This window comes from Chenopodium quinoa, unplaced genomic scaffold (genome assembly GCF_001683475.1).
Source record: "Chenopodium quinoa cultivar QQ74 unplaced genomic scaffold, ASM168347v1, whole genome shotgun sequence".
NCBI classification, from domain to species: domain Eukaryota; kingdom Viridiplantae; phylum Streptophyta; class Magnoliopsida; order Caryophyllales; family Amaranthaceae; genus Chenopodium; species Chenopodium quinoa.
Window position 1 is genome coordinate 20,809,094 of NW_018742204.1, and position 24,901 is coordinate 20,833,994.

The 24,901-nt window shown below is 35.5% G+C and overlaps 4 protein-coding genes across 7 annotated transcripts; 1 reads left to right on the plus strand and 3 right to left on the minus strand.

The window, feature by feature from the left end:
* Positions 1 to 4,892: 4,892 nt before the first annotated feature.
* On the plus strand, positions 4,893 to 7,190 carry LOC110722722 (outer envelope pore protein 24B, chloroplastic-like). The gene is made up of 3 exons (XM_021902014.1): positions 4,893 to 5,546; positions 5,649 to 6,011; positions 6,810 to 7,190. Exons 1-3 carry the CDS (start codon positions 5,346 to 5,348, stop codon positions 6,888 to 6,890), a joined length of 645 nt encoding a protein of 214 aa, XP_021757706.1. The 5' UTR covers positions 4,893 to 5,345; the 3' UTR covers positions 6,891 to 7,190.
* A 1,221-nt stretch (positions 7,191 to 8,411) lies between these two features.
* LOC110722733 (splicing factor 3B subunit 4-like) lies at positions 8,412 to 12,821 on the minus strand. Its single transcript, XM_021902024.1, is given in 10 exon segments — positions 8,412 to 8,998; positions 9,001 to 9,195; positions 9,283 to 9,376; positions 9,562 to 9,648; positions 10,729 to 10,794; positions 10,950 to 11,012; positions 11,167 to 11,223; positions 11,329 to 11,417; positions 11,500 to 11,548; positions 12,585 to 12,821. Coding segments are annotated over 10 exon segments (1,098 nt in total). The 5' UTR covers positions 12,690 to 12,821; the 3' UTR covers positions 8,412 to 8,705.
* A 2,478-nt stretch (positions 12,822 to 15,299) lies between these two features.
* LOC110722772 (pentatricopeptide repeat-containing protein At4g36680, mitochondrial-like) lies at positions 15,300 to 17,857 on the minus strand. Its single transcript, XM_021902068.1, has one exon. The coding sequence runs from the start codon at positions 16,968 to 16,970 to the stop codon at positions 15,753 to 15,755; it is 1,218 nt and encodes a 405-aa protein (XP_021757760.1). The 5' UTR covers positions 16,971 to 17,857; the 3' UTR covers positions 15,300 to 15,752.
* Positions 17,858 to 17,982: 125 nt separating this feature from the next.
* On the minus strand, positions 17,983 to 24,805 carry LOC110722744 (splicing factor U2af large subunit A-like). 4 transcript variants are annotated; one of them, XM_021902044.1, is made up of 13 exons: positions 24,556 to 24,805; positions 22,991 to 23,343; positions 22,727 to 22,858; positions 21,559 to 21,623; positions 20,795 to 20,859; positions 20,666 to 20,710; positions 20,507 to 20,566; positions 20,352 to 20,412; positions 20,139 to 20,251; positions 19,492 to 19,938; positions 19,066 to 19,201; positions 18,810 to 18,877; positions 17,983 to 18,362 (listed from the first exon to the last, which is right to left on the minus strand). In XM_021902044.1, the coding sequence occupies exons 1-13, from the start codon at positions 24,667 to 24,669 to the stop codon at positions 18,225 to 18,227; spliced, it is 1,797 nt and encodes a 598-aa protein (XP_021757736.1). In that variant the 5' UTR covers positions 24,670 to 24,805; the 3' UTR covers positions 17,983 to 18,224. The 4 variants fall into 4 exon arrangements, with proteins under 4 accessions (XP_021757736.1, XP_021757727.1, XP_021757750.1 ...); XM_021902035.1 differs by having other exon boundaries at positions 20,666 to 20,716; positions 24,556 to 24,804; XM_021902058.1 differs by lacking the exons at positions 21,559 to 21,623; positions 22,727 to 22,858; positions 22,991 to 23,343; positions 24,556 to 24,805 and adding an exon at positions 21,165 to 21,355 and having other exon boundaries at positions 17,989 to 18,362.
* Between the last annotated feature and the right edge of the window lie 96 nt (positions 24,806 to 24,901).

Below are 24,901 nucleotides of genomic sequence, written 5' to 3' on the forward strand. Positions count from 1 at the left end.
TGAGACTTAAATAGTTAAATGTATTTTGGTACTTGCTGGCAGCATTTCTCAAGTTTTTATTAAAACAACCATTGCTCAATGATGTAAATCTGAGAGCAATTTTAAAAAACAAAAGCTATAATTTTGAAGTTGCTTGAACTTGTTATGAGCTGCTGCCTGCTGGTAGTGCTTTTGCCTTTTGGTTGTTGTCTCTGCTGAGTTGTTGCTGCTGCTGTTTTGTTGCTGCTGTTTCTTATGCTTGCTGTTTTAATTTTTCTTGAATCATCGTTGCCCTTGTCATTTATGTTGAGACTTCAATGTATATGTACTTGCTGGCAGCATTTTTCAAGTTTTAAGTTAAAACAGCCATTGCTCAGTGATGATACGATAAACGTAAATCTGAGAGCAATTTTGAAAAACAAAAATAAGTTCCTGCTGAGTCCCTTCTGCTTATATTATTCCTTGCTTCTGATAAGTTGCTGATCTGTTATTGCGTGTGCTGGTTCCTGCTTGTTGCTGCTATTTCCTCTGCTCTTGGGTGCTGTGCTGCTGCTTCAAGATTCTGCTTCAAGATTCTGCTCCCAAATCACTCACATTCTCACTCCTCCCTTCATCTTATCATGTATCATTTTTTGCAACCCTAAACTTGATGATATTTCAGTTGATAAATCTGAAATCTAATCTGGGTAGTAGTGATAGTAGTTTCATTATGTATTGGTATTGTGAATTTTAATCAATGAAAATGGTGACTTTTTTTAATTGCTTGTTGATATTACTCTAATTTTAATGCTATTTATCTGCTGGATTTGTGGTAATGTTATGAAATAATTGTGGCTACAGATTTGGGATGCCTCCGTATTTATTAAAATTCTTTTACTTAATATCTGGTTTAATTTAAGAAAAACTAAAAAAATGTGTTTTATAAACATTTTAGTCCTCCCCTTTACAAAATACTTGTATAAGAAAGTTTTATAAAGTGATAATATGAATGATTGTACGCCTTATTGACTAGTACAGTAATATTCTAATGCTTATGCCACTTGTGTAACGCAATCTCATACATCTCCAATCTTATGTTACCTTTGAGGCTTTGAGTGTTATTGGATGATCATGAATATCAAGGAACAATGAAGATAATTTGGGTGGACTAGCATTATTACTGGAATGAAAATGATACAATTATACAAATGATATATCTTGTAATTAAAATAAATAAGTAATCTAAAACGATATTAATAATGTCGTTGGCCTAGATCTAGGTGATATAAACCTTTGTATAAACCTAAGCCGTTTGATTAGATCTACATTTATTAACATTAATTGTATTTACTATTTAGCCATTTAGGTTGTAAATAATTCAATTTGAATTAAGCAGTTTGTAATCGGATCAGTTTAAACAGGTTGCGATTCGAAAACAGTTCGATTTTAACGGTTTAACGGGTTATGGCAGTTCAGTTTAGACGGTTAGCGGATTATAACGGTTCGGTTTATACGTGCGGTTTAAACGGTTTCGGTTCATAAACGGGTCGGTTTAAACGGTTAGCGGGTTACAAATGGTTCGGTTTAAACGTTTTTTTTCGGTTTAAACGGTTTCGGTTTATAAACGGTTCGGGTCATTAACGGGTTTATAAACCATTCAGTTCAGTTTCGTTTCGGTTCAGATTTGCGCAGTTTGGTTTGTTATCGGTTTACGGTCCGTAACGGGTTGACATTGAGCGGTTCAATTCGGTTTCGGTTTGATATGGAACGGTTCAGTTCGGTTTTCGATTTGTATTTATCGGTTTATAAACGGATCGTTCCGTGATGGTTCGGTTCGGTAACGGGCGGTTTCACGGTTCGATTTGAAAAGTCCCACCCCTATGCACAACTATCCTTAATCAATTAAATACAAAAAATTCGTACCCCTACTCGTGCATCAACCTTTACATGAGATTACATGCAATATTACACAATTTGCATCCTTATATCAAGTGTATATATAAAGTATATTTATACATTTTGGTATTTAAAATTCACGTGTATGTTCATGATGTCTGATGTGTATAACACTATAACATGTGAATTTGAGACTTTATTATGCGTTTTCGTATTACAAAGTTTTCACGTATTCGTGATGTGTACATCATATATGTGTGAATTTGAAAATTTTGTAGTGATTTAAGCTAAGTCAAAATATGTGTGTTTATATCTTTTCAAAAAAAAAAAATATGTGTGTTTATGTAAGATGGACATCCGATCCATAATTTTACAAGTTAAGTAATATTATTCATATATATAGTCATATGGTGATAGCCGAAAATAAAATGTATTACATGCCATTATTAATTGAGCTCCCGAGTAAATGATACACTAATGATAACACTTTTACCTTAATACAGTCTATTTGCTAAACGAACTAAAAAAAAGTTCTCTTTGCAAATTGATTTACTTCAATTATTGAAGAATGTATTTTTTGTACTCGTAGTTGTATGAAACTTAATTAAGGGCTTTTTTTATCCTTATATATGAAGGTCAGAAGGTGCACTTTGGAACATTCCTATTTACGAAGTATGATTTGTACAATCAGCTAGTTACTTGGTACCGAACTTTAATTATCAATTAACCATTAGTCGAAACTTGAGATTATCTAGAATGAAAAAGATAAGGGTCCCTTGATGCTTGAATAAAAAAAATGTAAAGATAAATTTTTAGCTACTAATCACTGATTAACTGCACTGACACTACCTGGCCAGCTACTAATGCTCTACTACTCTATAGTTCAAAATATTAATGTTAAAGTGCAAGTGTATGATAATGTTAAATACTTATGTTAGTAAAAGTTATAGTCAGTGATTTAATAATTTTGTTCTCAGTTCTCACACAGATTTGAGGAATGAAAAAATAAAACAAAATCGAAACAATCTTATTGTTAGAATATGTCTTGAATTTGCTGTTCCTTTTATGAATTGCCATCCCATGTCTATATAGACCTAGCAATATCCATTAATTTGCATTATCATCATTCATCAAGCTAAGCTTGATAAAAACTCTATGTTCTTATTTGTTAAATTCGTTAATCTTTATGTATTGTACAATGTAGGGCCCTACAATGTAGGGCCCTACAATGTACATAACACTTTAAAAAAAAAAAAAAAAGGAGTAATTAAATTCGTTAAAAGAAGCATGCCAAAGTAGAGCTTTTATAAAGCTGTGATTCTTTCTAGGGTACAGTAGTACGACAAGGCATCGTAGTGGGAATGGGTTAGTGTCATGAAGCCTGTTGCTAAAATAAATCTCAGGTAATATTTTAGAGAAGTTTGGAACACACGGCATCAGAGAATCAGTTACCTCTTCCAACTGATATAAATTAACAGGCATCCTTGACTTGTCTTTTGTGTGACTAATTTTAATTAGTAGCTCACTTCCCAAAATATACTCATAAATCTAGTGAACATCTATCAATCTATCTATGAATGGACATGTCCTTTCATTAGATTGCTTTCAAGTTTCAATCCACCACTTTTGTTTGGAGCTTTTGGATATTTCAACACATGTTGTTGGTAGTGCCACTCCACCCGGGCACTTAACTTTAAATATAGGGGTCAATTCCCATAACTTAGACGGATGATGCGAGTATGTTAAATTAATGTATTCATACAAATAGAAATTTAAATGGGGTTTTATTTTGGTCGGTTTCGAATCAGGACGATTGAGTCGGATTTTGACACTGTGTAACTATAATTTAATTGAATCTCTATTTTTGTTGCATTTCTTATTTTGCACTAGATAACAAAATTTCAGTAGGGATGTCTCAAGGGGTCATTAGAGATGATCAAACTAACAATTTTATTCTTGTTGGTTAAAAAATTGGATTAATCAGAATCCTATGATAAGGATAATGCTTGAAAAGCTTTACACATAGTTTATGATAATAGTTTGGAATATTTTGTACTAAGTAATATATTGGGCTATTTTTCGTGTTAGGTCATGTGACTTTGTTTAGAGTCATTTTCAAAAGGGTATATGATTTGTTGACAATTTGGGAAATATGATCGAAATTACAAGCATGAGAAATTGAGATGCATGAGTGAGGCATATGGGCATGAAGAATAACCGCTATAGAGATGAACCGTGTTAAAGGTAGAGAGTACAACTGACCTAGTACTACGTACGTATCTATCTTTGAGAAATTCTTTAAACTAGTACTTCGTATGTTTGAACTCTTTGAAATCCTTGTTTACAACCTAAATGCTAAAATCACACTTTGAAATGAAGTCAACAAAATCTAAGCCTTTAACCGTGGGAGAGCTTTTGAATGATCTTTGCCTAAATTCTTTTCACCTTTAAAAGATTTGTTTCATGTATATTTCAATAAGTTTAAACATGCTCAAATAAGATCCAATTAGGTTTGATCATTTTACTCACTTAAGTTTACACTATTGCAATCAGGTTCATTAAGTTTCAACTAAACAACGCATCAATATTGACTTTTTTTTGTTTTTTGTTTTACACGTTTAGGTCAACTAGGCGCCAACCGAAAAGCTGACAATGCCCGGAGGGGTAGGGGGATGGGATGTGTGCTTGATGGGAATCAAACCTCGTACCTCAAGGATGCAAGGTTACCTCTAGGCCACTGCTATAAGAGGTCTTTCTCAACGCATCAATATTGATTGTATATAGTTTTTGCTCCCCTTTCATGATTAAGGTTATAGCACTTCAAAATGGGCTCCTTATTGCGAAGTCTTTAAATATAAACCATATTTGTATCGAGGGAGATAACCTTACTACTATTAATATTTTGTAGGGAAAAGCTTCTTGTCTCAAGAAGATTCATTTACTCATGGTTGAAATTAAGACCATACTCCAACAATTTTAGTCCCTTGATCAAAATATGTCTACAGCTGGCCACAGAATTACGTTACCTCGATTAAACACGAAACGAACACTCATCAACAAATAGACTCTTTTTTTTCTTAGACAATAAATTTTCCTATTTTAAAAATCTAGATACATTAAGCATTAGTCTCAAGAAAAAAACAAACCTAATTATAATCGTGTATCGTTCTAAAAAAAAAATGAGATGAGTACAAACTATCTTCCCTCTTGTACAATTTCCATAATCATATGGTGATATGGATCATGTTATTCATGTATCATTTTTTTGTTCAAAAAAATCCAATATTCAAAACATAAAACTCTCTTAAAGCCCAAAAAAAAACCCACAAATCCTCTACAATTGAACGCACCCTAACTCCCCTACACCCTCACCCATCAAACCAAATCACAACCCTTAATTCCACCACTTACAAAACATTCCCTCGAAAATTCCATTACCTCTCTGCTTTCTTCTCTACTCTTATCCACTCCATTTTCTCTCTCCTCCGACGATGTGGAAAGCGTCGGTAAACGGCCAATGCGCCACCGACAGCAGCACCGGCGCCGCCACAGTCTCCATTAACGCCGGCGAACTCAAGCTCAAAGCCGCCATGTCCGAAGCCATCTTCGACGCTGGTCCAATCTTCAGAAACCTCTCTCTTTCACTTGAAAAACCTGGGTCTTTCATCGTCGACTACAATGTCCCCAAACAAGTAATTCTACTTCTTCTCTTTCTTCTCTTTCATCTCTTCTTCTTAAATATGGTTCAATTTGTGAGAATTAATCCCAATTTTTCGATTTTTTTTGGGTGGCAGGATTTGAGGTTTCAATTCATGAATTCAATTAGGGTTTTAGACAAGCAATTGAAGATGACATATACGCATTCTAGGGCAGATAAGAATTTGTGGGTTGATGGAACTGTGGTGATTGATTCGTCGAATAAGATTTCTGCGACTTGTAATTTTGATTCTGGAATTCGGAAATTCAAGTATTGTTATAGTCAAGCAGGAGGTGCTAGAACTTTTGAACCTTGTTATGATGTTGCCAAGAATTCCTGGGATTTTTCTGTTTCCCAGAGGATTACTGGGGATGATGTTGTTAAGGGTTCTTACCAGACTTCTACTAAGATTTTGGGGTTGGAATGGTCGAGAGCTTCGCCTTTCAGTGGTTCTTTCAAGGTATATTCTCAGTAATTTTCGTATGTCTTGTTGTTTTCGTGTGTGGTGTTGAATACTCGTCGTATAAATGTAATTTGAAATAGTAATGTGATAGCTAAATATAGTGGATTAAATGGTTTGGAAGTTGATCATGCTACTGTTTCATTGGCAGCATATATAAGTGTGAATCATATTGTTTGATGAATTTGTATTAGAAAATGTTTATTGAATTGATTCTTGATGTTAGCTATTTGGTAAAATGGTGAAATGTTTTGTGGTGTTGAACTGTTGATTATGTCCCTGTTATTCAAATGGTGTTTCGAGTAGAGCTTTCTAGGCGAGTATAGAAAAAGATCCATCCGAACAATAAACTAGTCGATGCACAATCAATGTATGATGTAGTTCATGTATAATATGTCTATTTCCGAACACTGTAAGTGCTATATTTGCCTACATGCTAGGCAATCAGCCCATACATCCTGCTACATTAGCTTACCTAATTGACATTACATGTCTTTGCTCTTAATGTGCACATATTAGTTTAATGTTCATTGAATATCGGCTTTGGAAAATCTGTTGCTTTATTATAAGCGTATTCTGTTTTCAGTTTATCCAAAGGTGGCTGATTTTACTTACCTCTTTTGATTGCCATTGCTGTCAATTTGTCACTGTTTTTATAACTCTATGTTTATCTGATCTGATCTGCAATTCTGCATTGTTATTTGCCATCCATGATTTATTTTTCAGAATGTTTAAAAGCTGTTCTATGTTTGCAGTAATTGTGTACGTTATCTAAGCATACATGAACTATTATTTCAGGTTTCAGCGTCTCTGAATTTGGCCGAGGAATCAAAAATACCAAAATTGAGTGCTGAGAGTACTTGGGATTTTGATATGTGATTTCTGTAGTTAGCTTTTCTTTACTTATTTTTCCCCAAAGATATTGGGTTTTTTCTCCAATGCAAGATCTGTGGTCTTGCAGTACAGATTTTAAATGCTTACTGCTTAGTGTTAAACGTGGTTTATATTCAACTCGAAGTTTTTGTAGCTCTAACTCCTCTAAGCCTCTAGGGCCATTTTTTTTTCACATCTCTTTTTGCTCATGTGCTACGGCCTCTGCCTTTTGGCCTGAGCTCTGCTGGTTCTGATATGTAATTGGATTAACAGGTAATGTCAATACCAAACAAGCAATCATGCATAGATATTTGCTTAATCATTCGACATTAAGTTTGACTTATTAACAGTTTCATGAGAAATAACCCATCCAGATGTATCATGCGCAAAACTACCAATTGATAACCATGAGCCTCTAATATTTGTAATGGGCAAATACAAGTTTTTCTACTAGATAAACGAATTTTTGTTAATCTAATGGCATTTCTGTAAATATATTCAAAAAGCGTGTTTATTTATTCAGTACTTTTGTTGAGCTGTCCAATTATTGTTTGCAACATGCATTTACTGTTTGGTGAGCAAATTACACATGTACCCTTCAACTATTACATGAGAAGACGCATGTACCCCTCCTCTGGTACTTGAAAATACAATTATACCCCCAGATAAACAATGATAAACAAAGTTTGTTAATCTGGGGAATTAACTGGGTGTAACTCATTTATAATTAGAGCCTATTTTGATTTACTAAACTAAGTTGAATTGAACTGTTTATGAGAGAAGGAAATTAAGTTGAAGAAAACAGGCCCTTAGTGACCTTTTTTTTTTTACTTTTGTTGAAAATATGTATTGCAGACTGAGAAAATGCAATAATAACGTTGAACTGTTTATCAAATGACAACTTTGTATAACTTGCATTAATATTTGAACATATACATAAAAAAAAATCATGTCTATCTAGCATATCCTTAAAATAACTCTGTTAATGGACTTTCTTGCTTCACCATCAATGGAGATAGCTGACAAGCAACTTAAGAAGGGAAAACTTGGCTTCAATGGAGGGGAAAACTTACTCTATGTTAACCATACCCTTTATTTCTCCTTTTTTTTTCCTTAGATTTTTTGTTTGATTCAATAGTAAAATCGTTGTGGCAGAAATGGTGGTGTCAATGTCCGTGGAGACGAGGAAGATAAAGATGTCAGTGTTGGAAATGGTGGTGTCCAAAATGTTAGAAATGGTGGTGTCGGTGGAGATTTAGGTGAGGGTACGGGGGAGTAAGAAGAAGATGAAGGTTGAGGAGATGAAGAATTGAAGGAAGGTAGAGAAGAAAAAATGACACAAATTACCTTCACTTTATACTAGAAATGAGAAGTTTACCCCTTGATAATCAAGATAAGAAACCTAATTTTCCTCATGCAGACCAAGGTGAATAGGTGATACTGTTAAATTGATGAACATTTGCCTCATTGTAAGATTATCTTAATGGACTACATAAAATCCTAAACCTAAAGAATAAGCGGAAAGCATGAATTACAAGTACTATGTATATATTCCTTTTTAAACTAATATCTCAGTATTCAAGCAATTAGGGTGGCTCTTGAAGTGTCTTGAACCAAAGTGATGCTGTGGAGTACAAGATAGTCAAATTTGAAACTTACCGTTTTTCTTGCGTTGCATGAAATAATCCAGAAAATATATCACTAGAAAAGTAAGTTTCTAATTCTATAAAATGTAAACTTAATCCTAACAATAAATTTGTACCTAATGTTATACAGCAAGGACAAAAAATTTAGGTATCCAAATTTTAACAACTCAACATATTAACCTGATGGAGGTGGTGGAGGCGGCATTGAATATTGTTGCTGGTAAGGCGGCCTGCCAGCCATTTGCTGAGGTGGAGGTGGTGGCCTCCAACCAGGTGGACCCCCCATTGACATTGGAGGAGGTGGCCTTGCATACCCTTGACCTGCCTGAGGGGGAGGGGGTGGCATCATGTTTGGAGGCAGTGCAGGCCTGTATTGTGGTGGTGGCGGGGGCATCGAGGGAGGCCCTTGACCTTGCTGTTGGGGCTGCCCCTGCCAAGTGTTGGCCATCTGCATTGGTGGAGGGGGAATGATCCTACAAGTGGGGGTGGTGGAGGACGGAATTGGGGCATGGGACTCGGTGGGACTGCACCATTTGCAAGAGGCCGTGGAGCAGTAGGAGTAGGTACAGCACCATTGGCTTGAGGAAGGGTTGGGGGACCACTTGCAAACAGGGTGTGAGGTCTGCTTTTCTGAGTACCTGGATTGCTTGCAGCAAGAACTCTCTCTGTAATTTATCAAAAAAAAGAACATTGTTAAATATCTGGTGTATTATATTACTATGGACGTGATTTATTGAGCAATGAAACCTGACCTGCAGGAGTGCCATGCCTCTCCCCCTTCGTATCTTTCTTGTATGCATAGGATACTGTAATTTGACGATTACAAAGATACTGACCATTCATTGCCTGCAATTCCAAAACAGTTGTCAAATTAAACCCCAAGCATAAACTAATGCCATATGAAAAAAAGAGAGAGAGAAGCCGCCACATATCCGTTTACTTAGAATGATATATGAACAAAAGTTATATAGGTGAAGGTGGTGGTTTTGTGTGTTGGGGGGGGGGTGTTGAGCATAAAAAGCAGTACATACCTCAATAGCTGCATCAGATGCCTCAAAGGAATCATAACTAATGAATCCAAAGCCACGGGAATTTCCTGTTTCTGGATCTCTCATAATCTGCAAACAAAAGCTAACAAGAATCAATATTCATAGCATGTGAAAGACACCCGTCAAAATTGAGTCATCTCTAGCCTTAAATCAAATTTCTCCATTTTTTTTTTGGACTCCATAAGAAAGATAACTATAAACAATATATACATAACATTAGAACACCCAAAAGCTCTATTTCAAATGTGGTTAGCTACATCACTTACCTCTTTCTAATTTTACAGTAAAAAATGCAAGCCAAATATAACAAATTTTCTGCAAGGTGTGTGAGAGAATTACAATTCTTACTGAGGCAGGCACTCCTTGAATAAATGGTCATTGAAGGATTTGTAGAATAAGTAACAGGCTCACTGCTTTCTCCAATACTATGTTATTTTTGAACCAGAGGTCAAATAACAGCCTTTACAATCAAAGGTCTAGTAGATACCATAACCACCTCTTTGCAAGTTCCAACTCCAAGGGTAATATAACTAACACTAAAAAAAATGATAAAGATGACAACTTCTAAAGATGAGAACCTCATGGGATCTTGTATGGCATGTTGTAGAGGATTGCGAGTAAAATTATTATATTTGGCTACTGCTAGATAAGCAGGATCATAAGGAAAATTGCATAAACTATACTAAAGTACTCATATAAGCACACAAAGGATTTGAGCGAGCATCCCTCTTTTTTCAATAAAGATGCAGATCAAGGAAGTTGTTCCAGAAAATAGTCTCAAGCATCAGAAGTACTTTTGAATATAGATTATAGTAGTAGTTTAAGGAAGTTTCTAAAGCTACAAGGCTGATGAGTGATGACAGATAGCCAAGCACAGAGTGATGAAGGCAGCAAGAGCTAATCGAGCATGAGTATATCCAATTTCTATGTTAGTACCAGAGAATTAAGACAAATGCAGACTTCTATGTTGATCATACAATTAGTACATGAAGGACAAAACTTAGGAAGCTAGAATTAATCATGAGGTCCATGAAGCACATATTCCAATACAAAATTTTCACAGATGAAATTGCAAGTTGCCAAAATCTACAGTTGATGAGCAGCACTACAGGGTAAGCCACAAAGGTAGAAGGTAGAATGAAGTATTACCTTTGGATTTGTAACAATGACTCCAAACGCGCTGAAAGTATCATAAAGAAGTTTCTCATCCACATCCTACAAAAAGAGGGGGAAAAAGATCTCAATGTCACATGATAATGAAAGAGGGAGGTGACAGAAATCATTTGTGTCACAATATATATGATAATGGCAGCAAAGACAGCAAGTTAGAGTATTGAAAGAATAAGTAACAATAGGTCTTAGTGTCTTACAGGGTCCAGATTCCCAACAAAGAGATTTGCTCCAACATCCAAGCTCTTTTTGTCTTGAGAAGCCTGTAACAGGACATAGTGGAAAACCCATATAGGGTATTAGTGTTTAACATTTGCACTTCACATATCTGAATACTGTAACATGGAATTCCTTACTCAGATAAACACTCATTTGACTATGCCATGCAATAAAATAAAAGGTCCAGAATCAGGATACCTTATTCACACGTATAGGTTTCCCATAAAGCTTGATCATATTAAGAACTTTGATTGCCTGCATTATAAAGGAAGATATTAGGGACTAAATATAACTTAAATCATTTTCAAACACGTCAGAGGTGATAAGAAAAGCAACTAAGGTTAAAAAAAAGGGGCATACATAGTCAGCATCTTCTTCGCTTCGGAATTCTACAAACCCATAGCCTTGATGGAGGTTGGTTACTCTATCTTTTGGTACATAGACATTCACTGCAGAGAAGATAAAAAAAATAGTAATTCATAAAGCATTCGATCTTCAGAAAACCCAGAAAAAAAAATGTATAAAAATTACCAACAGGGCCTGCTTGAACAAACAATTCCCACAGCAACTCTTCAGATACCTGCAGCATAACAACCAAGGATGATCAGTGCATAGTTTATTTTGCAGGAGAATTCAATCAAGTACTCCATACAACACAATGTTACTCTCAGAAAAATAGTTATTTTAATTCCCATATTCACACTATCCGACACAAGATAAACCCCAAATTGCGTATCAAACGCAGAGGCAGCTCAAGGGATAAGTTTTAAGGCAATCCCTTAAAACCCTTACAGGGCAAACCGATTCAGAACGACAAGGGCCAATTGGGTGTCAATGGTCACTACAAATTCCTAATATGGAGGGGAAGTTGGTTGCATATTACTTGTAACCATTCGTCCATTTTTAAGTCATATACCTTTTACAGTCTTACTATAGGGTTAAACTGGGATCTCTCTCAAATATCTTTTCACTCACTTCTCCCAATCAGTTACAATCGCAAAGCTTAGCTACCTAGCTCACAATTCTCCGGTAAATTCTTCCTTTCCTAATATACCCTAAAATTAATCTAAATTCTAAGTGTAAAAGATGTTCCCTATCAAGTAATTGTGGTTGCCATTCTTCTCCTTGTAATTGAGCTTAGGATACAACATTTTCCCAAACCCGTAAATTGAATTACATAAATCGTACTTGCGAATTCCGCCAACATTGTAGCACATTATCATATGATTTAAACTTCAAAGTTGCAATAATTCAAAAATTAATCAAATTTAAATAATAATTTTTTTAATAAGCTATAGACTTTAGACCAAATCAAAATCACAATAACAACAACAACAACAAACACAAAAATCTACTCCACATCAAATATAAATCTCTTTTTAGCATCCCATAAAACCCCCAAAAATTGTTCACAATTACAATAAACTAAGTGGGAAATTACATAATTTTTACTCGATTAAGCTCACTCCCAAGATTACCAATTATAATATGTAATATACGAATTAAAAACTGACCTAGTTAGAAACTATCAAATAGTAAAAATGAAAGCAAAAATCAATTCATACAATTATAATCAAAAAAATTAAAATAAAAAGAAACCCTAGAAAGAGAAAAACCTGGGCATCAAGGTTACCGACGTAAGCGGTAGCATCTTGATTTCTCTCAGCAGAATGTTGACCGAGAAGATTGGCTCCTACTCCTGGAGCTATTCTTGTCGTCATTTTTCACTTTCTCTCTCCTCAAATTCAAGGATTCACTGGGTTACAGGGGAAACTTTGGGAGGGAGAAAGGAGAGAATTTTTGATTGAGGGTTTAAGCTTTTTAGCCCAAATGATATTTTTAATTTTCCATGATATAAATACTTTTTAATAACAAATGGCGGTTTAATATGACAATTATAATTGATTTTGTTGGTAATAAAAGAAATTAAAGTAAGACTTGGTTTTTTTTCGACTTCTCTATAGAATTTTTTAGTTTAGTTCAAATTACGTCAGTTCCGTTTAGTTCAAATTAGGTCGGATCAATTTAGTTCAATAAATTTCAGTCGTGAAGGTAAAGATGAGAAATTATGATAAGTTGTTGTTAGAGAGAAGTTAATTGAGTTGTTGATTGTTTAGCTAGCTTTGGGGTGTAGGGCCTGTTCTGAGTTAATGAATTGAATTGAAATGTTCCTGAGAGAAGAAAAATAGGAACTAAACATACATTAAGTGGTTGCTTCAAATCTTAGTGTTTTTTTTTTTCTTTTTTTATTTTTATAATTTATGGTTTGCATCACTTTGGATTGCACAAAATTTTAGGAGAGTAATCTATTATTGTGAGTGTGTGAATAAATTATTATAGTAAAAGTAAGATTGAGACCATGAAAGAGAAAGTACGTGAGAAAGGATAAATATTTTTATTATTTTAGTGGGGACCATAAAAAAGATAAAATTGATAAAATATAGTATATATTTACCAAATATAAAAATGATGCAAATTAAAAAAAAAAAATAAAAAAAATGGAGGGAGTAGGTTTTAAGTAGTGTGGCTTGATCTAGATTGCTGCCTAGTGTTTAACCTTTTGACTTTGTCTTGAATTTGTATATACATATCATTTTCTTTTGTTATGTTTCTTTGCTTTCTCGTTGAGGGGCTTGCTTCTCTCTTTCACGAAATAAAAATAGTTCCATGATATTTTAGGTGGAAAAAAAAACGCTTTAAATTTACTACAATGTGCAAAATATTCTCAAGTGAGTCTCTTTTTTACCTAAAAATATTTAATACTTTGTACACAATAAAATATACTCTGCACTTATTAGTTATTACTATCTACTCCGTAGTCTCGTACTAAATAATTATCAATAAATAGTCATAATTTGTTGAAGAGTGCACTCAGTATTGCCATATTTGCCATCAGGCCAAACAATTTGTCAAACTTTAACTTATTTTGTTAAAATTAGCGGCCTCAAACTGATTTGAATGACATTTTGTTGGAATTTGCTCAAAAGCATTTTTGTAGGTGAAACAACAAAACGAACACTTTAATGGCATTCTGTTTATAGGAACAAGACAGAGTGAAATCTTGAATCCAAAAGAAGCAATTGGACATACATAGAAAGATAAATGGAGCTGAATGCATACTTCCCGTTTGAAATGATAGCATGAACCGAACTTTCCATACCTGCTCGTTTACCAGCTCGGTGGCGACAAATTGACAGTTAACTCAATGAGATTTTGCATAATCATGCAAAAGAATATAGGTATTGGCGTATTGCCTAGGAGATAGGTATGGATAATGTTCATTTCAATTGAAGATATAGGCATGTAACAATTAATGACTAGGGTAGCAAATAACTAGAGAAAACAAGCTTAGAATGGGAAGCAATAGTGTACCTGAGGATCAAGTTTACCAGCATAAACATTAAACACTGGCATCTGTACTGCTCTCTGCATCCTTGTATTAATGCATTTTCAAGAACTAGAAAAAAAAAAAGGCTCTGAGGAAGTTCTAGGAAATTCACAGGATGACAAAGAATATTGAAATGTACTAGTACATTGTTTCCTAAGGATGCGCAGAAGATGTTTATACCTACAAATTAGCTTTCCATTCATAACAGTCCAATCTCAATCAAATATCCTCGTCTAGAAATCATCTACTGCATACCGAGATTACTGACTGATGCTTTGTAAAATTTACATAACTGGTGCAAAGTTCAACCCAAAGTCACCTTAATACAAGGAGATTGAAAGAAACCAATGCCAGGAAAGAGACTCAGGTGCCCGAAAATTATACCTTCAAATATCAAAGCATCACTACTTCACTAGTTTTAAAAAACTGATAACCAGGCCTGCAAAAACATCAGCTTGAATAGTTTTCGATGTATCAGTAGAACCCGTGTCAAAGCTACATCAATTTGTGAAAATGGAAGGAAACCATCTCCTGATGCACAGCTATGATCTCCTCAGATAGAACAGTGAACTTAGAAAATCACTACTTTAGTATTTGATTCATCTAAATGAGATGTTAATTGCATTAAATTTGAGTATTTGACATGGAACTCACCAGAAAAAAGTTAATTCAGCTATGGCAGGCAACTCAGCCAGAAAATATCTAAAGCAATCTCTTCTGATACCAACAGACAACTCCGCAGAAGCCAAATACTAGGATTGAGATAAGTTAAAAAAAAAAAAGACTGAAAATAGTTAGCTCAGTAATCGTAAATCCATAACCAAAGATAGAATCACTTAACCATTGTGAGAAACAAACTATAATTCTGTGTTTCAAGATACATTCTTAAAAGTACAAAGTGTAGTAAAAACAGCATTTAGGTAGCGTTGGGAACTGAGAATCGCCAAATAAAGTAAGCTTCAATGATATTCAAATTAGAAATGGAGCAAGATGGGAAAAGATAACAACGAGTTTAATATTTATTGCATTGCCTATTAAAAATGACATAATATTTATCATTATGCCTTAAAATGGACTTCAAAAAATCTGAAGCCTCAAAATCATACAAAATTGAGGTAAAAGGAACCATTTAAGTCCTCTTCTGTCAAAGGGAAAGGGGAAGTAAATACATAACTTGGGTCAAAAATCATAGTTGTGGACTGCGGTCTAGTTCAAAATCAAAGACCTTCTCCAGAAATCATAAATGAGTAATCTGCACAGTTGTTTGATCATTGTCGCAATCATATCATGTATGGGCTGTATCCAATTTCATGTGCCCTTCCTCAAGTAAGATCACTTGAAATTTGTATTTGATCTAACCACACTAATTCTAACCCGTAGCGTCTCTAGAGAACCACTATTTTGCAGCCTCTTTCACTTCAGGCATAGTAGCAGAAGATTCTTGTGATACCAAACCAAGTTCAACCTCAACTTTCTTCCAAGCATTCAAAACATTAGGCGGGAACTTCTTCTTAACAGTCCTAATCAATCCCTTCGCGTCCTTCTTGTTGTTCTTAGCCACCAATCCTTCCACCAAAACCTTCAAAGTTGCAAAATCCGGAATTTTGTTATGAAAAACACTACGCTTAAACACATCATAACCTTTCCTAAACTCTTCATTCTTACACAGATAATGAACCAAAGTCCTAAACGTTGCAGCTTTCGGTTTAAACCCACTAGCATCCAATTCTAGATAAAGTTTCATAGCCTCATCCATCCTCCCATTTCTACAATAACAAGTCAACAAATAATTATAACTAATAGCATCCGGTTTCAACCCCGCCGCAGCCATGTCTTCAATCAACCGCATCACATCCTCAGGCTCGCCGCCATAAGCATGACCAATCCTTACATTATACGCCGCAGCATCAATCAAACACCCCTTATTTACCATCTCATTCCAAATGCGCTCGGCCTCATCACTCATCCCTTTCTTACAAAATGCATCATAAATAGTAGTAAAAGCAACAGCAGTAACCTCAACATCCTTCTCCTCCATTTCCCCCAAAGTTTTCAAAGCCAATTCAGGATCACCCTTCCCGCAAAAACTCCTAATCAAAATCCCATAAGAAACCTCATTAGGAACAAACCCATGTCTCTTAGGCATTTCGTCGAACAGTTGGGGTACATTATCATACAACTTAGAATGATTACAAGCAGCAAGCAAAGCATTAAAAGAAAGCGTAGTTCTAGGAGTACCCAATTCATCCATTTGATTAAAAGTACTAAGGGCATGATCAAACATACCTGCTTTCCCATAACATCGAATCAAAGAACACAAAAACGGTTCTTGGGTGATTTGGGGAGTTTTTTTGTGGGATTCAATGAGAGCTTCAATGTCGGAAAAGCGGCGAGCTTTGGCGAGGCGTTGAACAGTGAGTTCCTGGGCATAACGAGAGGAAACAGGGGAAGTGTAATGGTCGGAAACAGAGGAGTAGATTTGTAGGGCTTTATCTGGGTCGTGTTCTGCTCTGAGCTTGAATTTTGCTTTGGAGATTGAAATTGAGGAGGTGGGGTTGGTAGTGGTGGTGGTTGAGAGTTGACGAACGAGTCGAATGGAACGAGAGAATGACATTTTTGTTGGATTTTGAGAGGTTTTTCTGCTACAATGAAGAGGTTTAAGGAGGGAGGAAAGAGATGAAGAAAGAGAGAATAAAGGAGGGTTTAGGGTTTAAGGCCTATTGCCTAATGGTGTCAAATGTCAAAACATGGAGGATTTGAGTTTTTTTTTTTTTTTTTTTTTTTTGTTTTTTTGTTGGAGTTAGGAAGACATTTTACGACAAGTTACATTGTAATACATCTTATATCATCCTCCCAACGTGCTCATGACTTCATGAGGAAATCGAATTTAAAGATATAAATAACATGTAAGAATAAGAATTTGATATCTAATTGAGCTAAATTGATCCTCTGTATTCAATAACATTAACATTCACTTATTCCCTCGTAATCAAAATACAAAACATTTTTTATTAATCAAATTGAACCTTTACTTCTCGATAATTTAAGAGCGACAGACATTGCATAAAATCAAGCTAACCACCGGTCAAACTAGCAATAGCAATACAATCAATTTTAAACTAGTTGTATGGTGTGTGATTCGAGTCAAAAACTCAAAACTATAATTGTTTACGGTTTTTGAATTCAACAAGTTCATATATTTAGGGAAGACCATGGTTTCTTGAAAAAAAAAATTCCGGCTATTAAAACTAATTCAATAGTGAAAATAAAAAATACGTAGATTGCACAATCAATACAAATTAGTGAGAAGCTTTGATGAATAAAGCAATGAATTGAAATGGCAGAGTAGAAGGAAAGGGCATGTAACAACCAAGTACCCTAAACTCGCTTCTACATAAGACAATACCAATTGTACCATTATCAATTAAAACAGCCTTACAGATGTGTTACAAACGACGTGGCAGAAAATTTGAGAAGCAAACTCACAAATCAATTCCTGTGTAAAACAATAAACCAAACTAGAACCATTTCATTCCGAATCCAAACCAATTTCCCGATCAGATATGGCCTAACAGGCTAACACACACATTTCTGTAGATTTCCAGAGACTGTGTAACTATAGAATCTTCGCATAACAAGCAAAATCATTCATCAACATTTTAAAAGTAAAAGAGGATAGCATCAAAATACTAGCATCTGGCTGTAAAAACAGCAATCCTATTTAGCAGGTACAAAATAAACCCCAAGTACAAAAAATGTAAGAATAGGAACATCTACAATCTCAGTAGCCTAATGAAAATCTACATGTGATTCATCCACTAAATTGAACAGAAACCAAAAATAAAAGGATGACAATCTTATCATATCTTCAGCCGTCATATTGTGCCTCCGCATATTTGTTTTCCGCGTAAAATGTAGCCACGACTTCTTTGCCATCAAACTTTCTTCCATTCATTCCAGCTCTTGCCTTTGAAGAACTCTCTATATCTGCATACTCCAGAAACACCTGGGGAAAAAGAAATACGAAGTATATAAATATTAAAATAATCAGCGAACAAATGAAACTCACCCCCTAGGTAGCTAAAACATGAGATCATTCTTTCATTGTGACAAACAACACTTTAGGAGTTTAGGTTATATCAGATGTTCCATTGCAAAGTATCAAGTACATCATTATATCAAATAAGGAAGGAGCTTTGCTAGAGGAAGCAAGGTAATATTTTGAGTCCTTCCTCTTCTTGTTACATATTATTACTCACATAAATTGATTAAAATACCAATATAGTAATAATTGTTACTTGTCAGTTTATTTATTAACATTAATTAGCACATCAAAGTTGTTTGCCTAATATTAAAAGGCCACACTTGTACAGAAATGGAGGGACAACAGAACAATGATTAAACACAAACATAAATCATTCATAATGTCAATGTGACATTACACTAAACTAACCTTTCCAAGCCCAGGTGATGGCTCTCCATTTGGATGTGGCCTGGGGATGACAACGCTTAGTAAAGAACCTGCAAAGATGGAGGGGAAATACACAATGATACAGAGATAGATGGAACCTTTCAGATTAATAGCCACTAGTCTTCATAGTAGAATATGGCAATATATTCCATACACCATAGACAAAATAAACACTACGTGGATGACAAGAAAAAGAAAATACAGTAAAAAAATAATCCAAGCAGTTTGAGACTAGTACCAAATCTTTCTCCCTCTTGTCTCATGTCTTCAAAGATATCTTCAAACTCCTCATCATCTCTGAGCTCATCCAGATTTACACAGTTTGTTAAGCACACCACCTTGGTGGGAAGACCGCCAGGTTGCAATATCATTTTCTGCGAAGATAAAAGAGACTAGTCAGATAAAATAATCCTGCTATAGACTGCTGCTCAAACTCGAGCAGACAAAAGACTGTGGCACCAACCAACACAGAAGTATTGCCACAGGATAAGATGGCCTTTCAAATGACACTGTTGTCCGTGTGCCAACATAAGGGTGAAACTTGCAGTACTTATTCATCTCACAAGAAAAAACACTTTAAAAGATCCAGGCGGATTAAACCCAGCCGCAAATAAAGCTACTAGAGAATTAATAGGATAAATAAAACATGGACCATAAAAATAACCTGCAGTGCAATCTGCTGCTGTGCGTGCATGTATACACTTTCTTGCTCTGGCTTTGGTTGTTGAGTACCTTGGTTTGCACGCCTGACAGTGAGGGTTTTATCCCCCATTTTGATTCCATTAAGTGCTTGACAAACAATATCTGTAACAGACAGATCTTGGTAGACACAAAATGCATAGCCTTTTGAATTTCCAGTTTCTCTGTCCTTGACAAGATCAAATCCTCGGAGTGCTCCAAAGGATTCCAACAACTCACGCACTTGAGCCTCAGTAAAGTAATAGGGAAGTCCACCCACAAATATCCTGTCAGGACCCTCAAGACCCCCTACAGAACCTGGAGTCAAACCAACAGCAGCCAGGTTTAGGTTTGGATTAGGCTGACTTGGACCAAGTGCTGCAGCAAGTGATGGGTTGTAGTCACTGGGTCTCCTGACCTTAACCGGAGTACCCTGCAATAGCAAGAACATAAAATGTGCTCAAGAGTGAGTAGTACAATCAATATACAACACCTCTCCCCTGCCCAACACTCACACAAACAAACATACATAAAGAGTTCCACTTCTTCTTGTAATAAAAGAAACACAATGAGCCCCACATGGATACCAGAACCAGTACAATAAAAGTAAATAAAGAAAGGCAGATAAATTACCTCAAATATAATACCATCTAGCGCCATAGCGTTACTAGCTTCCTCCACAGATCTCATCTCCACAAAAGCAAACTTCTTTTCATGATTAATATACACATTAACCACAGCATCACCTGAATATGCACGAGTTATAATATGATTTATCAATCAAAATTAAAAATCTAACCATCGAGACAAAATACTAGTAACTTTCATTGTCCATTGATTTCCTACCTGGGCCTGCAGTATTTCCTCCAATTGAGGCCATAACATGGCTGAAATAGATAGCCACAGACTGCAGCAGAACAAAAATAAGAGAAGATTATAATCAAATTATAGTAGCATGGAGATAAAGGATGAACAAGATGACAATAGTGAAGATAGGAAACCTGTTCATTAGCTTCTGGAGGTAATCCTCCAACATAAACACGCCGAGCATGCCTAGTAGCCTGTGTATTTCAATCCAATCATCAAATTTAAGGTGTATAGAACGATGAGGCATGAGCTAATGACAAGATATCAAAAACATCACAAAATTCACAACGCACCTGCTGAGTCATTGCTTGTACAGGCATGATAGGGAGAGTTCCAAGCTGCATCTACAAAACAAGATACAAATGAGGAGAAAAGGGTAGAAAAACTACACATTAATATAACTTTTCAAACAAGATACATACCGGCCCTGATGATAAAGGAAACATGTTGGGAAATACCCCAGGAACAGAAGCTGTCGTAACTGGGCCTGTATTGAGTACAAAACTGTCATATTTCTATAGAGGCACCACATACATTGGTAGTCATAATAAAAAAAAACAATATCCTTCTGTTAGATAAAAATAAAAAGAAAAACACATTCGATTCGATTTTTCATAAGTTGATATTGACATCCTTTCGAATATAAAACTTCCCTATCTACATGTTCGCTATCTTTTCTATAGAAGTTTGACGAAAGTAGAAATCGCAGAAGGCAGATCTATTTGCAAGAATTAATAATAAAGACTATAGAAACACGCATAAGGCGCCAGTTAAAGATGAACAAAACCCAACCTGAGCATTGGTTCTTCCTTGTACATTAAAGCTACAGAAGTCGGCTCACACCCAATGTCAGCACAGTGGGGCAAGTAGCCCAACATTACCTTCTTACAACAAAACAAAAGACACAAACAAGAAACAAACACCAAGACAAGAACAAACGAAAAACATCTTTCAGTTCCAGAGTTATTTAACTAAATATATAAAAAAGTGAAGAATAAAAAACTCACTACCGCCCATCTGCAAACACTCCACCAGGCTCAATATAGCAAATATAAAGTGGATGAATAAGCTTACCCAATGAAAGCATGTAATTTGGTATGAAGTTTCCACACTAAAGCAAACAAAAAAAAAAAAGCAACAGTTATAAACACAAATCTATGTTCAAAGTAAAGGTAGATAGTCAGACCTCCAATAGCAGGAGCAGTCATCAACGCAGCTGGTGGTGCCATGTCAAATCCGCTGATCCTTTTACTGCTAGCACACAGTAATAGTCAATAGGAAGACACGATATACCATCAGGAAAAACAATATATGTACCATCTTGTCCATCAGTAACAAGGCATTAATGTTTATCACGCAACTAGAGATACTGAGTTAGCCAGCCAAAACAAATTTGCACACAAGGATCTTAACAATATACTAAAACCTAGAAACAAGATCATATACACACTTTAATCCATAAAGTGCATTAAAAATAAAAATAAAAATAAATAAATAAATATAAGGACCATTTGTATACATACAAGCACAACTTCTTTCCCATATCAATGTAGAAGAAATAGCAGCAGATAATAAAGAGCATTAGAACTAAGAACTTCGTCAAGACATAAGAGGTCACAAAAGCAAAACCTTATTATGGCATCATACAAATCTCAAAACAAGACTATGACTACTGCTTACAACCATCAAAAGCCAATTAGAATCAATATGTATATCTCATATATAAAGCTTACTCATGCTGTCACCCGCAGAGTACTATTCATGAATTGCAATCATTCTCAAGAGTATAGAATTCTAGTTATTTCCGTATAACAAATGAGAATCTAATGATCAAATGAGAATTGTAAACTTGGCCGCACAACTTCAAAGTACGGTGAATAATATGTATAGTCAGAAAATGGATTCATAAACCAAACAATAGCATCTTCCTTAAAGCAAAAGAGACCAAAGTGAAAAGCTTTGAATATATGCCTGCCCTAAAAACTCATATTGTCAATGGCTAGTGTCACCAATTACTTAACATAAGAGACGCAAACTCTTAACTGACTTTAATATAGTAATGAAAAAGCCTAGTACATTCAAAAAGATAAACGAGGACATGCACAAAACATCATCCAATAGTATAAAAAGAGATGATTGGCTTCACATTGAGGTAACCTGATACGGCTACCCTTCCAACCAACACACACTAGCAAGCACACACACACAAATAATAATAATTATAATATTGACACCCTAGGCACCTAGCTACTGGTTTTAGCTAATCAAAATGCAGGCTAACAATTATCAGCACACATCAGCTTGAAACCCACAACAGTACAGAATACAATAAACGCCACAAATCTAAACATTACCTCTTAGAACGTGAACGTGATCTTGACCTTGAACGAGAGCGTGATCTTGATTTATGATGAGATCTGGCCCTAGAATGAGATCGAGAACTTCGTCTATGCCTATCCTCTCGGTCATCGTCATAATCTCTTCGTCTACAAATATGATTGCATCCAAATTTTATGAGATAAATGAACAGGGTAAAAACATTACTAATGACATTTGAAGGAAACCAGTAACTTGATATTCAGATTCACACACTTAGGCTTAACAGTTTAAACCTTTACCTGTCACGATCTCGACTACTGTGGCGATAATCTTCATCTACCACATCCCTGCTCCGCCCCCTTCTCTCACTCCTTTCTCTGTGGCGATCCCTATGGCGATCACGCTCTCCTCTGTCCCTATCTCTGTCCCTACTCTTTTCTAGGTCTCTATCTTTATCTTTATCTTTATCTTTGTCCCTATCCCTACTCTTTTCTCGGTCTCTATCTTTGTCTCTATCTCTGTCTCTGTCTTTGTCTCTATCCCTGTCCCTCTCCCTCTCCCTCTCCCTCTCCCTCTTTCTATCTTTGTCTCTATCCTTATCCCTTTCCATTTCCCTGCTTCTTGTAGACTCCTCATGACTTTGTGACTCATGCTGTAAAAATGTTATGGTTAGAAAATTTCATACATAAAGTACAAGAATGTCTACAAAAATTCAAAGCAACAAACAGTCCATAAAAGTTCTACAAAATTAGACGATGAAACCATCCATTCAACTGGCAGTTCCAAACAATTAGAATGCAAATTAACCGTATTGCTCAGATAAAAATAGGTAGATTTCAGTATACCATGAGAAATACCAAAATCAAAAGAAGAATATACCAACTCAATACACCATTACTAGTGTAGCATCTACTAACCAAAATATCTTGCAAAATCTATCTTATTATTAAAATGCAAAGAGTCTAAAATTCCTCCTTACATAGTACATACAAAAGGCATATGGAATTCCACCCCATCTTTGCTGAGAAAATCAAACTGTAAGAACTAATCAGACAACAACATCATGTTGGCAACTTGCAGAATATCCTTTAGGCCGTTTAGTCAAAAACTCAAACTGATATACCCGCCATCAGGAATCGTCACACGATCACAACCCCATAAGGCCATAAGGGATCATCTCTAATTGGCTTATTCCACTAAGATACCTATAAAGCTATAATAATGGTCTCATAGCCATCCCCTCTCCATCTATCTAACTAGGGTCATGTTCGATAGTCTAACAACATAATCCAGTCATACAGGAAATGCGATAGTTTTTTCCAAACTTTCCAAAATAGTATAGTACGCATGACGACATCATAAATTACAAACATGGGAGCAATTTGTTCTGCTAAATAGCTTCAAACTCAACTACCAAGCTACCTTTTCAACAATCCACACTCTGCTAAGGCTGAACTACTCATTCTATTCTCAATCGACGCGCAAAACCACGAGATTTCAAACAAAGCATCCTTCTTTGCTCCATTCAATATCCATGAATCCTTAATTTTAATTCCAGTCTCCACTAAAGCATAATTCTTTCTCATAAATTTCACTAATATTTCGAATTAATGTAAAAACACGAACCCTAATAAACAACAATTACCAGAATCTGGCAAAGTCGGCAATATAAATTGAAGGTTTAATTCATTCAGTAACGCTTATAATTCACCTTAATTTAATCATCAATCAAACTGACAACAAAAATCACTAAACCCTAAGGATTTCTGAAGATCAATTTAAAAAACCCTAATTCGAATAAAAGAGAATTAAATTATGTAAATGAAAAAAAAAAAAATATATATATATATATATTTATATATACCAGTGATTTGGAGTCGTGGTGATTATCGGCGGCACCGCCGTGACCGCCGCTGTATTGCTGCGCCGGCGAGCCGTTTTCTTCGCCGTTTCCTTCGTATCGTTCGTCGTACGACATCGTTTTCGCTCACTCTGTTGTGTGCGACGGTGTTCTAGAGAGTTCTTCTTGTAATGCTGTCTCCAAAACAAGCAACGCTAAGGCAAAAGCCCAGAGGTTGTAGCAGCAGAAGAATACTTTTGGTAGAGCCCGTGTGCTTTGTGTTACATTTATACCCTAGATCCACAAATCTTAAAATAATTTGGATTATTCGGGTCACGAGAACGTTTCAGTAAATGTTGCACCACATAAA